This window comes from Ambystoma mexicanum, chromosome 3q (genome assembly GCF_040938575.1).
Source record: "Ambystoma mexicanum isolate Mex_15411 chromosome 3q, UKY_AmexF1_1, whole genome shotgun sequence".
Taxonomy (NCBI): Eukaryota; Metazoa; Chordata; class Amphibia; order Caudata; family Ambystomatidae; genus Ambystoma; species Ambystoma mexicanum.
In genome coordinates this window covers 448399364-448415525 of record NC_090926.1, presented here as the reverse complement: position 1 = coordinate 448415525, position 16162 = coordinate 448399364, and the positions used below count along the sequence as shown (strand labels likewise).

The following is a 16162-nucleotide window of genomic DNA, read 5'->3' as shown; positions in this document are numbered from 1 at the left end:
ACCAACTTCGTTTCGTGAATGCTTCATTCAATATGAATACGGTCCCAGCCAGCATAAAAGAAGCTTGGATGACCCCACTTCTGAAAAAACCATCCCTTGACTCGACAGTCCCCACAAACTACCGACCATTAGCACCCGGCACGCGCGGCGCAACAGGAATACTGCGTGGTGATTGGCTCATTTGCGAGCGATACCACACGGTATTCCCTTTTACGCCGTGCGTGCTGGCTACTCTGTTCCCGCGAGGGGCGTCGCAGCCCCTCAGCCAATGAGGAGGCTCGAAACGGGGCAATCCGCGCTCCGAGCCTCCCCATGGCTGGAGGCTTCCTTTGTCCCCTGTCGGGGACTCAGGTAAGAATTGTTTTTTTTTCCTCCCTCCTCCCACCTCCCACCCCACCCGACTTACCTTCTATCCTGCGATCGCCGGCGGGGGATGATGGAAACCTCCAGCCGTGTGGAGACTCGGACCTGGGCCATCCCCCGCCAGAGACCGCGGTACTTTTTTTTTTTTTTTGTTTTGTCCCCCTCCCTTCCACCCTCAACCCCACTTACCTTCTTTTTTCTTCTGGTCTTGGGAGCGAATGCGCTGGGAACACAAGTGTTCCCAGCGCGTCCGCTCCCGATGGCCGCCATGGAAAGGGAAAACGGACTACGTTTTCCCTTTCCCGGCAGCCATTTTTTTTTTCTGTTTCGAAACAGAAAAAAAAATGCCATTAGAACCCTGGACTAACGGGCCAGGGTGCTAAGGGCAATAAGACCCTCGGCGGCGGGCCAATACCGCCCACGGTAATGCCCCCGGGGCTTCGGTAACTACGGCCCCGGGGGCATTACCGGGGGCGGTATTGGCCCGTCGCCTCGGGTCTTATTGCCACAATAACCACGGTCCCGTTCCTGCTCAAGATCATAGATAAAATAGCATACACCCAAATTCAAGCCCATCTTGAACAAAAACAACTCCTAGGAGCTAGACAATCTGGATTTAGGCCCAACCATAGTACAGAAACGGCACTCCTTCATCTGTAAATACCATTAGTGACGAAGGGAAACTGCATATTACTGCTGTTAGATTTATCTGCAACATTCGATGTAGTGGATCATGATAAACTATGTGCTATTATGTGGACTCCTGCAGCCATTCTTTCAAATCAGTGTTGGAGCCAAGAATCTCTTGTAGATGAACAGCCAACTGAAGATCCGAATAAGACTCCTGAAGAGGCCTCACATCCCTTCCTGCGTCTGGCCCGATGAAGCCCTATTGGACTTCCTGATCTCTGAAGACCCTGAGTGGTGCTTCAGTCCTTGGACTAGTGTCACCAACTAGTCTCAACGTCTTCTGAAAGATCCGGCCATCCTGAGCCTTCGGAAGTGTCCCTGGACCACCCAGTGGAGTGACAATCTCTCTTGTGGGCTACCTCGCTAAAACCATTGGCGTTCTGCAGTTGCACTCCGAACTTAGGCTGTTGGACGGTTGTGGAGCAATCCGCCTTCCTTCAAACTCTCAGCATCCCAGCATCAAGGTATTCTATCCTAGGGAGGCTTCTGCAACCACGACTGGAAGGATGTCTGTTGTCACCTGTGTGCAGAGGCCATGCTGAACTCACCTTCCCCCTCCTGCGAAGTGTCCTGAAGAGGCCTGCATCAGTGAATCTTGCATATCTTCATTGCTAGGGGTTGCATCCTGCATCTGGACCTGACCAGAAGAATCCTTGCACCCGCAGCTCCTGGGCACCTCTCACTGGAACCAATGCAGGAAATCCAAACTCCAGCGACCCCAACAGACTCAGGAAGTCATCTGAGAAAAACAAGAGTCAGGGGCGGGGAGATGGGGGAGTAAAAGCAGTGCATCTGTTCCCCCCACTGCATTCCATAGGATAACATTAGGAATAGGTCCCTTTGTCTCCTAACCTTCCATTTCCCTGCCATTTGGTTGTTGAAACGGGGTAGTATGTTCTGAAAGATAAGTATACAAATACTTACCTCAGTAACCTTGTTCACTATATGATATGACATGATAGTTTATTTATATAGCACCTATACACAATGGGCCTCATTACGATTATGGAGGCAGCCATGCCCTTATTAAGGGCATGGCTGCCTCCATACCGGGTTCCAGCTCCGGGTTCTGTGAATGAGAAATTACCGGGTCATTCCAACTTTGGAGGACCCGGTATTTCCTCATTCACAAAACCAATCCCCATTCCCATTTGAGCCCCCATAGGGCTCAGTGGGAATGGGGAGGGAGCTAATAACGGGCCCGTTATTAGCTCCACAAGATCCCCTTGCGGGACCCGCTAAGGACGCCTGGTTTCACCCGCAAGGGATCCTCGTAATAGGGCATCCCGTAATGAACGGTGCCGGTCCCGTACCGGCACCCTTCATTACGGGAGCGCCTGCCTCGTAATGAGGCCCATCGTGTTTCAAAGTTCTTCACGGCAAGGAAGGGAACAAGGGAAAATACAATGACATTCTTACAGGCCATGAACAACAAGAATGTGAAATTAACTATCGTACTCAGCCTGGCGACATTTCAGATAGTGCAAGAGCCAAAACACAGTTCAGAAGGAAATGGGAAACACACAGGCGACTACCGTTCTCTATATTCTTTGAACTATCACCAACACAAGTACATTAGAACTACCCTTCAGAGACTCCATTCTGGGGCGAAGCACTGTGGCTGTAGTGACTTTTTTTAGCACAAGGCTCCATTCATCTTAGGGATTGGACTGCTTAAGTTGGGGAATTCACTTGGGATCTGGTTCCATCATTTGCTGCATTATTTTACTTACCTCTTTTGTTGAATAAGTCATTTGAATGCATTTAATAATAATAATTCTTTAATGTGATATAGATTGAAAATAAATTCAAACTTTACACATAAAACAAACTACATATATTAATATCAAATCATGCAAACAAATCATCAGCAAATATAATATACGGAAAGAAAAACAACATTATTAAAAATGTTTGAATAAACAAATAGAGAAGAGATCATATTAAAATATATATATATCAATATCTTTTCCCAGAAATCTGTACAAACTTAGCAGCATAATGTAATACATAAGCACCTTTCCAAGAACCTGTTTGTTTCAAATTTGTGTGGAAGATAAAATAAAAGTAGTAGTAGACCTCTTCCCAGGCAATATAACTCATCTGTTCCTGACACCATCATACTCAGATAGCTCAAATCAGGGAGCCCAAACATACTTCTATCTGTTGCCAGACATTATACAGTGCAATAATCAAATTCATATTGCAGGTGTTAGTACAATAAAGCCAGAATGATGTTTCACACATAGTTAGAGGGTTGTGTAGATTGTACGATTTAATGTCTGACATTCAGTTAAGAGATGTTTGGCAGTTTCCAGGCATTCAGGGGATTTACATAAGCGATAGACTCGCTCTTTGGCAGGAATATTTTCCCTGGCTCCCAAGTTGCTCAACATGGGCAGTTGTTCCAATCTGAACAAGATGATAAAACGTCTAAGCCTTTTAGTAGGACAAAGATACAGATAAGCTTGAGGTTTCATATAGGTGTACAATCTGTATTTTACGAATTGATAGGTCTTTAGACTGCTCAAATGTGAGAAATTCTCAAGCCAATCCCACAAGTCCACCTTTTTCCCTAGTGCATTTAGAACTTCCTTAGTAATGGTTGTCCGTCTATGCGTCCAGCCTATGTCTACAAAAAATGTGGTCATGGCTTTTAATAGGGGTGAAGTGGTATGTTTTTTGATTACTTCCTGGTAGATCACAGACACTAAGGGATTGGTAGAGCAGCCAATCATCTTAATATAGAACCCTGCCCTCCTTTTAAGTATCATGGCTTTCAGTGATGGGAGGCCCAGTTCGAGTCTAATCAAGGCCATCGGAACTCCCGGGGACAACCCCAGTATCCGGCGCCAAAATTTGCCCTGCATCACTTGGAGCCACGTCAGATTGAATGATAAAAGTGACTCAAGGCCGTAGATGATCATGGGGGCAAACACTTGGATATATAAGTGTTGTGTCCCCCAAAGAGTGAAACTACCCTGCTTATTAGTGAATGTGGATATTAATGCTGTAACTTATGTCGCCCTGGTTATGCGTCCCTGTCTGCAATGATGGTAATTGCCATGGGGCTCGATTTCTACTCCAAGATACCGGTAGGAAGGGGTGTAAAGTATGTGATTTTGATGCACCATCAGATTCATTCGGCATGCTCTCTTCCTTGTAAATCTAAGCACCTTGGTCTTGTCCAGGTTAATGGTCAAGCCATTAATCCTAGCCTAATCCCATAGGATAGAGGCAGTGCGCCCAAGTCCACCAATGGTGTTATCAAATATGACCAAGTCGTCCGCATACGCCAGGTCTACGCACGCTGCCTCACCAATTTTCTGAGGGCAATTGTCAACCTCAGCTAACACTGCAGGAATGTCATACACATACAAATTGTAGATCAGGGGAGCTGTAACACATCCCTGTTTTACCCCCCTATTTTGGATCACCTTTTTGGTCATGCTGCCTTCGTGGTTTAATCTTAGGCGAGCAGAGGTGTGCTGGTGCAAGAGTCTCAGGTAGTATAAGAGACCTGTGGGGCAACTCATTGTTTCAAGCTTAGCCCATAATCGCGCTCTAGGGATAGAGTCAAAGGCAGACTTGAAATCAATATAGAGGGCATACAATGGGGGCTGCCCCTTGCTGAGCGCCCGTGTATGCAGTATATCCATCACCAGTAGATTGTGTGAAGTGGAAAAGTCGCGCCTGAATCCGCACTGAAATCTGCTAAGTATGTTAGTCTCTTCTACCCATTTCTGCAATTCACTAAGCAGTAATGAGGCAAAGAGTTTTCCTGTGATGTCAAGCATGGAAAGAAGCCTGTAATTATTGGGGTCTCTGCGACTACCCTTTTTAAAAACAGGAATAAGAAGTGCTGTTTGCCAGCTTGGGGGAATTGTCCCCTGTGCTAAGGTCTTTTTAAAGAGTAGGGAGAATAAGTCGGCCCAAAATACAGGGTGGTTCTCGATTACTGCATTAGCCAGCCAGTTGGGGCCAGGGGCTCTAGACTTAAGAGCGCTTATTTTGTTCAGGATAGCCCCCACGGAGACATCAAAGGGCGGAAGGATAGGGGCCTGATTCGAGGATAATAAAGGCTCCGTCTCCCCTGAATTACGGTCTAGTAAGAATTTTACCCATACCTTCTCGTTAACTGGGTTTACTAAAGAGCCTTTAACCTTCTCTCCGTTCTCATTTAGGAGTGCCCAAATACTGCCAGGATTCCTAGAACAGATAGTCTGTACTAGCCTTTGATATGTTTTGTTCCTCTCTGATCTTTTTATACTCTTAATGATGGCTCTATATCTGTTCTTAGCTTTTCTTACATTCAAGCAGTAAAGGACTCCCAGTAGACTCAAGCTCTTAAGGCCCTGAATCTCCGCTCTCAGCCCTCTCTTGGCATCCCTAATTCCCTTATTATAGGGCGGTTTAATGCCCTTAGTTTTTGACATATACCCCATTTTAGCCATGGCATGTTTACCTGAGAATCCCAGGATCCAATCTTCTATGTCATTTGCAGTCATGAGATTGAATTCATCGAAATCAGCTGTAGCAGCAGGATTAAGAGCTTCAGTGGCCGATCTTATGTTTTTCTCAGACCAAACTATTCTAGATCCTGCACAATTGATTTTAATGCTGCCGATATTCAAAGGCAAAATGGGAGGGATTGGAAGGCGGAGTGAGCAATGAAGCAACGCATGATCGCTCCATTTGTTAGCGGTCACACTCATGTCAACAACTCTAGACTGCATCTCAGGACACATAAATATGTAGTCCAGGGTGCTGAATGATGTTCCATTTGACCAAGTATGTTTCCCCGGGCCTGTCTCCTGGAGTACGGCCATTGATCATCGTGAGGTCCCAAGAGTCAAACAATTGGAGCCAACCTAGTCCTTCAGCCTCCCTTTTTCCATGAGTCATTAAACATGTTGCATTAAGATCAGGATTAGTAGATGTAATTACCTCATCTGTCATATGGCAATTAAAATCCCCCATAACAACCACCACAACATTACCAGGCCTCAACGACCAAGAGGACAATAAATCCTGTATTACCTCTTGTAGAGGTTCTCTCACTACCGCTCCTGGAGTGTTATATAAGTTAATAAGAAGAAACCTGCCTAAACCCCCCTCCTCAGGGTACTCAACCTCTACTGCCATAAGATGGTCCTCTGCTTTACACTGAATCTTACGTGATGTAACCGTGTTTACCACCCCTGTGATTAGACCCCCACAAGGGCGACCCTTATTGCCCCGTTTAGCAGGAGATTGGTATATAGCAAAACCATCGAGCAGTAAAGGGTCCAATGACCAAGTCTCTTGGAGACAAATACAACTATGTTTGGACAATAGGTCTACAGAGCCCTCCGACTTCAAAAGATGGGCAAAGCCTTGACAGTTCCAAGTGAGTAAGGAAAAACATCAATGGTTCTGTAGAGCTCCCGGGAGGGATTCCAGAAGTGATTTAAGAACTTGCTGTATTTCGGCCAGGACAATATTTTCCCCTGCCACAGGCTTAAGATCATTCGTGGGCGTGGCAGGAGAGACAGTGTCCTCAGATTCAGGGCAAAAATCAGTCTTGTCGGGGTCCACATCAATGTCAATGTCAACTGCCCGCAGTTCCTCTTTGAATTTCCTGATCAGTCGCGCAGTTGACAAAAAAGTACAGTGTAAGGCCGAAACGTGAGGGTTAGAGTCTGACTAATAACTCGGAACGCGCCAGCCAGGGGTCTTTGCCACTCATGTATAGATTCTTGATGAAACAGATGTGGTTCTCGTTAGTATCCTTGGCTACGCTCTTCTGGTCAGACAATACAGGCAAAGGTAATTCTCCCGCCACGGCTGACCCGGGAGGTTGTTCAGGGCATATTGACAGACTAGATACAAAGCCCTGTTCCAGTTCTACCAGGGAGGCTTTGTCTGAGTCCAGGCAGAAAGACTTCTCTTCCGGCACAAGCCAGTCTGTAAGAAGACCTTTGGTCGTTGATGCCCGTGCAGCCGCTCTTGCAAGTCTTTTCCTTGCTTTTTTCGAGTGTGTTTCAGGGACAGGCCGAGGTCCCACAATCGGGAGTGGGGCACTCGTGGATTTCTTATTTTTAAGTGCCTTTTTTGCCAATCTACATTGTTTCCGAGAGGGGGGAGCAAAAGGGCTTTGTACTGGTTCCTGGTCATCTGCCGGCTCCGGTGGTACATCCTCAACTACAATGCTCCTAATAGGTTCAGAAAACTCAGCTACCACCTCTACCATGGTTTCCCGCTCCTCAATCTCCTCGGCTAAATGCACAGCGGCAGATAGGTTCGCTTCCGCTTCTTCATGAGGGAGATCCTGCAGATCTAACGCCCTGTTAAGGGTATTGGTATTTGTCAAAATACACCCTGACATTAGCAGTAGGATCTTGAGCGCAAATTGCAGAGCAGCAACCGATGATTGGAGTTCAGCTATCTCCATTGAACTCGAATGCAGACACTTGTTATCCTCAGCCTCTTTGTCGGGCACATCCTCCATCGATGCCATTGCCAAATTAGGGAAAGCAGACAGGCGACCGCCACTTCCACCAGAATTATGTAAACCAGGGGAGGTGCTTGTGCTATTTACATTCAGAGGCATTCTACCACTGGTTGACATCTGAGGAGTTTGTGACAACATTCCTCTCTGTATATTTAAGCAAAGATCTAAGAGGGAATTATTGTCAATATCATCAAGGTAGGTAGTGTTTAAGGAAATGCAGCCACTTAAATCAGGGACTGCAATTTCCTCTATAATGGTGGAATTTATTTCAGGAGGAGGATTCACAGGAAAAAACTCAGTGATGGCACCTTGCTCCACCGGTTTAGAATATTTTGCGTTCTTCCTAGGTTTATTGCCCTTCATATTGGTCTCCTTGCAATCCTTTGTAGGATGAGACTTGATTTTCCGCAGATTATAGATCGAATGGGCAGACCTTTTTCCCCGCTGCATATCTCCGGTGCCACTCACTGTCCGCCAAATGTTCACTTGTCTGGATAAAATAGGGCTACAGTATAGGATGTAATAATGGTTGCTGTGATCCACAAGGAAGAAGAATTGTACCAGTAGGTCACGCAGAGGGAGAGGGGGTGGTGTCCCAACCTTCCTCCGGGGCCACCTAAATGAATCCTCTCGCCCAACAGCTCTGGCCTTAAACACACTGTACCTAAGTTCGAATGCCCTGGATCAAAGGCAGAAAGCCCACAGTCTCCGGGGCATACCCACTGAATCCAGTTCTCCACAGAAATTAGCCCAGGAACAATGATATATGTGAAGGCTCCGAGCTGTGCAGAAGTAAGGCTAGGGATAGGCAGTCACCTTAATGGTTATATATCTTTATGGTCCCCCAGAGAGGTGCGTATGATCTGAGCCTCCGAATCACCTTCAGCGTACCAACAAGGTGTAAACCTGCTCCCCATAGCTCATTCAAAAGATCTCAACTTGTCTCACCTTCTAGCTCACAGCTATGAGACTGAGAGCTGAGAGCACTATGTATAGTGGGTAAGACGGGTAATAGTTGCACCCCCCTCCCGTATACAGGCACTGCGCTGTATGAGGCCACCCCCAGCTCACACGACCAGCTGCTTGAGAAGCCTACTTTACTCAGTGCAGGCTATGTAAGATATGCAATATATATAGATGTGATATACCTAGTATATCACATCTATAGTGCTGGCGACCTCTCCCGCTCCCTGTTCGCTCCTTATGCCAAGGGTCTGCGCCCCCAGAGGTATCGGTAGCCAGGTGTCACGTATCAGGCTTACCCTAATGCCTCTCGCCAGAGAAGCTACAAGCTCCTCTTAGTAGGTTCCTCCCAAGCGTCCACACAGGAGCAAAGCTTCTCCAGGCAGGCTCTGCAGGGCGATAGGCAAGGCAGACCGAGCAGGCTGGGGTGAGCAGGGTGCCAGAAGCCGCTGTACGCCGTTCGCGACCCTGCTCCCCTCGCTCTCCTCGCGTCTCTCGACTCTCAGAAATCAGAGGAAAGGACCTCTACATGCGGCGTACGTCTGTGTCCGTGTCAAGCCGCACCTCAATTCGCCGTCAACAGAGGCCGCTTCCGACACGCATCACCCTAAATCACTCTAAATCACACTCATTTATAAACTTTTGGTGAATATATATTTGTTTATTATTGAGTACTGGGCGATATGATATGATATGGCATTTGTAACGCGCCTATACACAAGTGTTTCAAGGCGCGATGAGGCAGGGAGGGGGGAAACAAGGGGAGGACAGACAACGATCCTACTAGGCCAGGTGTCATTCAGATTGCGCAAGTGCAGGGGTAGAGGGAAGGGAGAAGTGCAAGGGGAAGGGGAGGGGGGAAGTGCAGTACAAGAAAAGGGCCAGCTGGTGGCAAGTGCAGGGTAAGTGCAGACAAGTGTTGGGAAGGGTGGGCTGTAGGGATACAGAGACAGTCCCGCAGTGCAGGGGTTGCCAGGGAGGCAGTGCAAGTGGAGAGTGGCTGGGCCCAGGACCGAGGTCAGTGAGAGTGGCCCAGTTGCAGATTCAGTGAAGTTTCAGTGAAGAATTAGCAGGGGAGAGGGAGAGAGAAAGCAGAAGCAAAGAGGAAGGTTTTGAGGTGCTTCCGGAACCGGAGATGGGTCTCCTCAAATTTCAGGGAGGCAGGAAGGCTGTTCCAGAGAGAGGCCCCTGCCGCGGAGAGAGATCTACCACCAGCTCGTTGCTTCGAGAAGCGGCTGACCCTGAGGGAGTTGGAGACGGATGAGCGAAGGGCTCGGGAAGGAAGATATTTAGGAAGAGAGAGTTGAAGGTATTTAGGCCCCAGGCCCCAGAAGGCCTTGTGGACAATGCAGAGGGTTTTGAACTTTATCCTCGCAGCCACTGGGAGCCAGTGTAGAGATTTCAGTCCTGGAGAGATACGGTCCCTGGGCTTGAGGCCAAGGACAAGTCTCGCAGTTCTGTTCTGGATGAGTTGCAGAGGGCGGAGAGTGGAGGCAGGCAGATTAAGATAGAGGCTGATACAGTAGTCCAGCTTTGAGAGAACCAGGGCTCGGGAGACAGTGAGCTTCTGGGGGAAGGAGAGGAAGGGAAGAATACCTCTGAGGAGGTGCAGCTGGTAGTGTGACTTCTTAGAGACGTCAGATATATGAGGAGAGAAGGAGAGTGTGGAGTCGAAGATAACCCCAATGTTTTTTGCCTTGCTGGTAGGAGCAGGAAGAGGGCCAAGAGAGGCCGGCCAGAGAGCTGCAGGGAAGGAGGGAGTGGGTGTGCCGATGAGTAGAATCTCAGTCTAACTGGCATTAAGGCCGAGGTCATTGGCGGCACACCATTCCTGGATAGCAGACAGACAGTCAGAGATGAGAGGAGGAGGTCGAGGGTAGCCTGAAAATGAGCTGGGTATCGTCCGCATAGCACTGAAAGTTGGGGCAGAGAGCGGCGATGCGGTGGGCAAGGAGTGCCAGCTACTGGTTGAACAGCCAGGGAGAGAGATTGGATCCCTGGGGGACATCACAGGTGGAGAAAAAGATGTCAGAGAGGAAGGACCGCAGTTGGACCTGGGTGGGACGATTGGAGAAGAAAGATGTCAGCCACGCCAGAGCTTGACCAGTGATAGCCAGGTTATCACGGAGACGGTTGAGCAGGATGGCATGGTTGACAAGTGTCAAAGGCAGAAGAGAGATCGAGCAGAATGAGAACACACGGAGTGTTGGAGTAGAGGTTCAAGAGCAAGTCCTCACGGATGTTCAGGAGAGCAGTTTCCGTGCTTCTGGAAGCTCTGAAGCCAGATTGATGGTCATGAAGACTACCAACATATTCAGCATGGAGGTTAAGCTGGGAGATGGCCAGTTTCTCCAGGAGCTTGCCCAGGAAGGGAGTGATGGAGATTGGGCGATAGTTAGCCACGCAGGAGGGGTCAGAAGAGGGTTTCTTAAGAAGAGGGTGCACAAGGGAGTGCTTAAGGGGGGATGGGAAGACTCCAGAGGCGAAGGAGTGGTTGCAAAAGTCAGCCAGGGCAGGAGCCAGGGAGTCGATGTGGTCCTTGATAGTTTTGGAAGAACAGGGGTGAACCTGTTTAGACGAGACTTTCATAGATCGGACTTGTCTGGAAACCTCGTCAGCAGAAAAAAGGGGAAAGGCAGAGAAGGAGGGAGGAGGGGTGGCTGCAGAAGGGCAAGAGGAAGAGCCGGGAAGAGAGGGAGGGAGGTGATAGGAGGAGAGTGAGGACAGGATGTCCTGAGTTTTAGAGATGAAGTGAGAGGCCAGTGCAGTGCAGAGGGCCTGGGAGGGGACAGGAGAGGTAGAGACTGCAGCAGGGTTGGCAAGCTTCTTGCAGATTTTAAAGGGTTCGGCCGAGTTGTTAGATGCCGCAGAGATGCGGGCTTGGATAAGGGCTCTCTTCTTGGTGAGAACAGAGAGACGGTATTGCCTTTGGAGCAGGCGGCAGGCCAGTTTGTCAGAGGATGAACATGAAGCACGCCATTTCCTCTCTGCCACCCTGCACTTGCGTTTTAGGGTGACGAGATCCGAGTCATACCAGGAGTTACATTTGGCTTTGGGCTTCAGGCGGATTCTCATGACGGGGGCAAGAATATCAAGAGTATCAGATATAGCAGAGTGGAGCATGGAGAGGGCTGTGTCAGGGTGGGAGTCAGCCAAAGGGGGTGGGGGGGCGAGAAGGTGTCAGCGAAAGCCTCAACTGACACACGCTTCATGGGTCGGATGACCGAGAAGGTGGGTGGCAGTGATGAGGGTGGCTTTGCCTGTGGGGTAGGGAGGGTGAGGTGGGAGGATAGGAGAAAGTGATCACTCCAGGAGAGAGGAGTGGAGAGAGGGACGGAGAGGGGAAGGTCAGAAGAGATCGGAGCATCAAGAGTGTGCCCTGCAGAATGGGTAGGCCCAGACGGGAGAATAGAGAGTGAGAGAGAGTCGCAGAGGTCACGAAAGAGGACAGGAGGCATCCAAGTGGATGTTGAAGTCACCAAGAATGAGGAGTTGAGTGGTTGAGGACAGGAGTGAGGAGGAGAGGTCAGCCCACTCAGAGAGGAAGGAGGAAATTTGACCAGGTGGCCGATAGATAGTAGCCACAGTAAAGGAATGGCTAGGAGAGAGAGAGAGTCGGCAGTCAAGACACTCAAAAGAGGAGTAGGTCTGCGTAGGAGTGACAGTGGCAGGAATCCACTCAGGGAAGATAAGGGCCACACCCCCCCCTGCACGGTTGGGCCTGGGCATGGAGAGGATCTTGTAACCGTCAGGTAGGAGTGTGTCAAAGCTGGTGACAGAGCTGGCCGTGAACCATGTCTCAGTGAGACTGAGGACGTCAAGGTCCAGTTCCTCAAGAAGGTGACAGATATCAGAGGAATGCTTGATTGCAGAGCGAGAGTTAAGAGTGGCAATGTGGAGAAGGTTGCTATCCTTGAAGGACTTCTGGGGAGGGGTACAAATCAGAGGTATGCCCTGCGGAGGTGTAGAAGCGGGAGGTGAAGAAGGAGCACGAGAGGGGGCAGGGAGGGAGGGTAGAGGCAAGGTAGCCGAGGACAGAGGAGGAGGGACAGCAGGAGAGGAAAGGAAGTTGATGAGGCGTGGGAAGCGTCTATCGAAGAGGTGAAGGTTGGCCTGAGGGCCTTGGACCAAGACGGTCCCATTATCGTAGACATTAATGATGGCCTTAGAGGATTGGATGGAGGCCAAGAGGACATCCCAACGGGTGCCGCCATTAATGGGAGAAGAGGAGAAAGGAGAGAGCACAGAGACCATATGAAGGGTCCATAGGTCAGGCGAAGGCACGAAAAAGAGGATGTCAGTGAGAGTTTCCTTGGAGCAGGCGCCAGTGTGGTTGTCAGCGATAGGGAGGCCTGGGTTGGAGACCAGGATGTCCTTTTTAAACTTTTTCCTACCAGATTTAGTGAGGAGAGCAGGATAGTCAATAGAGAAGCAGTTAGAGAAGATAGGCGAGATAGAGAGCACCATGGAGTAGGAGGGAGTGAGGGGGGGGAGACAGACGATACGAGAGCACGCAGGCAGGAAGTGAGCGGCAAGCCCAAGTTTACCACATTTCAGAACAGTAAAAAGCGTATTAGGTACAGAGGCCACCTAAGTTTGAGAATCCTGCGAGGAGAGAAAAAACCCTATTTTACCACATTTCAGAACAGTAAAAAGCGTATTAGGTACAGAGGCCACCTAAGTTTGAGAATCCTGCGAGGGGAGAAAAAACCTATTTTACCACATTTCAGAACAGTAAAAAGCGTATTAGGTACAGAGGCAACCTAAGTTTGAGAATCCTGCGAGGGGAGAAAAACCCTATTTTACCACAACTGTGGAACACAGTGGGGTGAAGACACTAAGCGAATGAAGTGACCAGGTGTAGGTGGGGTGGGCCGGGAGAGGTGGAGAAGCCAAGTACTGGCGCCTGGCATCCCCTGCATACACCTGCAGACACAAGGGAGCCGCAGCAGTAGGAGCCGCCCTTTGCCTGAGGGGCCCTTAACCGTGGGGGCTGCCGGGCAGTGGGGCTGCCAAGAAGGGTCAGTAGATGAGGCGGGCTGGAGGAGGGAAGCAGGTAGAGGCTGCAAGGGGAGGGCGAAAACACACACACACAACGCGCTCGGAGCGCGAAAACAGTCAGAACAAATGGAAAAAAAAAGGGAAACTCACTACTGTCCCAGATGGACCGGCAGGATTACTATCCTGAAACTGGGCTGCCCGGCGAGCTGCTCTCACCCCTGGAACTGCACAAAGAGGCGAGCGGGGGAGAGCAGCCGTCGGGTAGTCCAGAGGGACACGCTAGGAGGCCAACCAGAGGGGGGGGCGGGCAGGGAGGCGGGCTGGAGGAGGGAAGCAGGAAGAGGCTGCAAGGGGAGGGGGAGGGAGAAAACACACACAACGCGCTCAGAGCGCGAAAACAGTCAGAACAAATGGAAAATAAAAAAGGGGAAACTCACTACTGTCCCAGGTGGACCAGCAGGATTACTATCCTGAAAGTGGGCTGCCCGGGGAGCTGCTCTCACCCCTGGAACTGCACAATGCACAATTTAACTAGCAGGTGACAACTGCACGATGTCACCTGCTAGTTAAAGTTTTCAGTGTGTGTAGAAGGCCTCAAATAAATATTGTATTTTTAAAAATACCTGTCTACATTGAATTGTGTGCTACACTCTGTGGACTCATTGAGGGCCCCTGACGCCACTCACACTCTCCTGAGAATAGCCTTCACTGCTCTCCACTTTTACCTTGATTGGGGTTTGGCTAACCTCTCAGAGTTCCCCCTTCACTTTAGCTAAGTGAATTCGAAAAATCTGTGCACCAGGCCGTATTCCAGAAATCTATGTTAACGCAGCCACTATTTTATAATGAACTGGCATCATCCAGAACCAGTACAGCTGTCAGCCCCGTGCAGACTAAGTGCCCGCTTGGCAGTAGCCCAGGGATTTGGGGTACAGAAGGTTTCCTAAAGGCCTACACACACATTTAAGAGGTGCATCCTAGAGAGACCTGGTTAGCTTTAATTAGGGGATGAAAGGGAGGGCACCATTAAAGACAAGTAAAAGCAGAGGGCCCTCGAAAAAGTGAGTAAAATAGGACTTCTTTCCATACAACAGGAAATCACTTTTTTGAAATGAAGGGTCAGATATTCTGAGATGGCAGAAAAGGTAGGAGTTAGGTGAGGGGATCCACATCCAAGAAATTTGCTTAATAAAAATGATTGGAAATGGGAGAGACATAAAGAGTGAAACTAACCCCTGTGTGTAACATTCAGTACTCGAATGACAGCCCATGCTCAATTGTATATGCTGTACTATTTTAATTGTAATAGTCGATTTGATTCAATTTATATCGAAACAATGCTAAATTTCTAGGCCATAAAATGATTTTCTTTCATTCTAAAGTCCAACTACTTCATATTTTAACACTTTTTTAGCTGTGTAGACAAAGAGCAGTGGCACCATGTGCCTGTGCTGACTCTGCTGCAGGGCTGGGGCTGAGGCTGGCAAATGCATATAAAAACCCAAGAGCATGTTAAGAGTTGAACTTGAGTCCACATGGCCTCTGCTGGTACAGTAGTTCTGGAGGGGAAAAAGGAGAACAGACTGCATAATCCTTCCTGCAATCTGGCGATGGCTGAGAGAGCGCAGGTCGCCTGAAGCAGCTCACCTTCAGAGTAACACAACAGTCCGACAGCTTTTGCTCCAGGTAAACCTCGATGATCACGTCTCCTGCCTGCGTCAACTGCCAAGAAAAAAACGAGAAAGGCACTGTAGAGAAATCAGCTTCATGACGTCACCACATACATTTAGATTTACATGCATAGAAAATAAGATAGTCCTTAAAAGCATCATTCTGAAGACGGCTCAATTCCATTCATAAACAGAGCAGCAGAGCCATTGTGAAATCAGAGGATAGACTGAAATAACCACTTAATGGCATAATGTAGGTAGTGGAGAAGACGGACGAGGCGAGACAGTGGATACAAGATTAGAAACATGGGCATAAATAGAGGAGACGGGATCACCGATCTCACATCCTTTAGACATGCGCCAGATGTTTGGCACAGCAACTCACATGATCCCCCACCATTGACTATGCTGGCTATGAGTGTTGGCAGTTGCATTCCAAATAACCGGTGAGCTAAAGGTTGCAGACCCCTAGCGTAGATGAACTACCACGAAGAGAAACAGGCCCGCAGATGTCGTGAGAGTAGGACAATACAAGAGTGCAAACCTGGATTGAGAAAGGAGGCATGCCAGACCGACAGAGAAGCAATGACCATGAATTCACAAGCAACCCACTAAGACAAAAAAAGAGATGCACTAAACAAGCCTGCACACATAGACTGAGAAATAAAATGACATTTCAGTCCTAAAGAGAAAAAAAGCACACGATGAGCGTGAATAAAAACAGGAGACACAGCGAACCACTAAGTCAAAAAAGAAAAGCACTGCGTAGAAGGGCACACACTGAAACCTATCATGCCTACAGAGAGAGAGAGAGAGAGATAGAGAGAGAAAGAGAGAGAGAGAGCCTGAATATACACGATGAACAAGGAGACATGGTAATGTACGAAGGCAAAAAGAAAGCGCTTTGAAACACATTGTGTGTAGGCACTATATAAATAAACGATTATATCATATCATTCCACCAGAGGAGCCAGCAGACACA

The 16162-nt window shown here is 48.7% G+C and overlaps 1 protein-coding gene across 6 annotated transcripts in view; it reads right to left on the bottom strand.

The window, feature by feature from the left end:
* The window catches only part of ARAP3 (ArfGAP with RhoGAP domain, ankyrin repeat and PH domain 3), a 582982-nt gene that overhangs the window by 64740 nt on the left and 502080 nt on the right, over positions 1-16162 (bottom strand). For all 6 annotated transcript variants that reach the window (XM_069654121.1, XM_069654122.1, XM_069654120.1 and 3 more), the window contains one exon: positions 15158-15232. In XM_069654121.1, coding sequence (XP_069510222.1) covers positions 15158-15232 — 75 coding nt within the window. The remainder of the gene's footprint in view (positions 1-15157; positions 15233-16162) is intronic.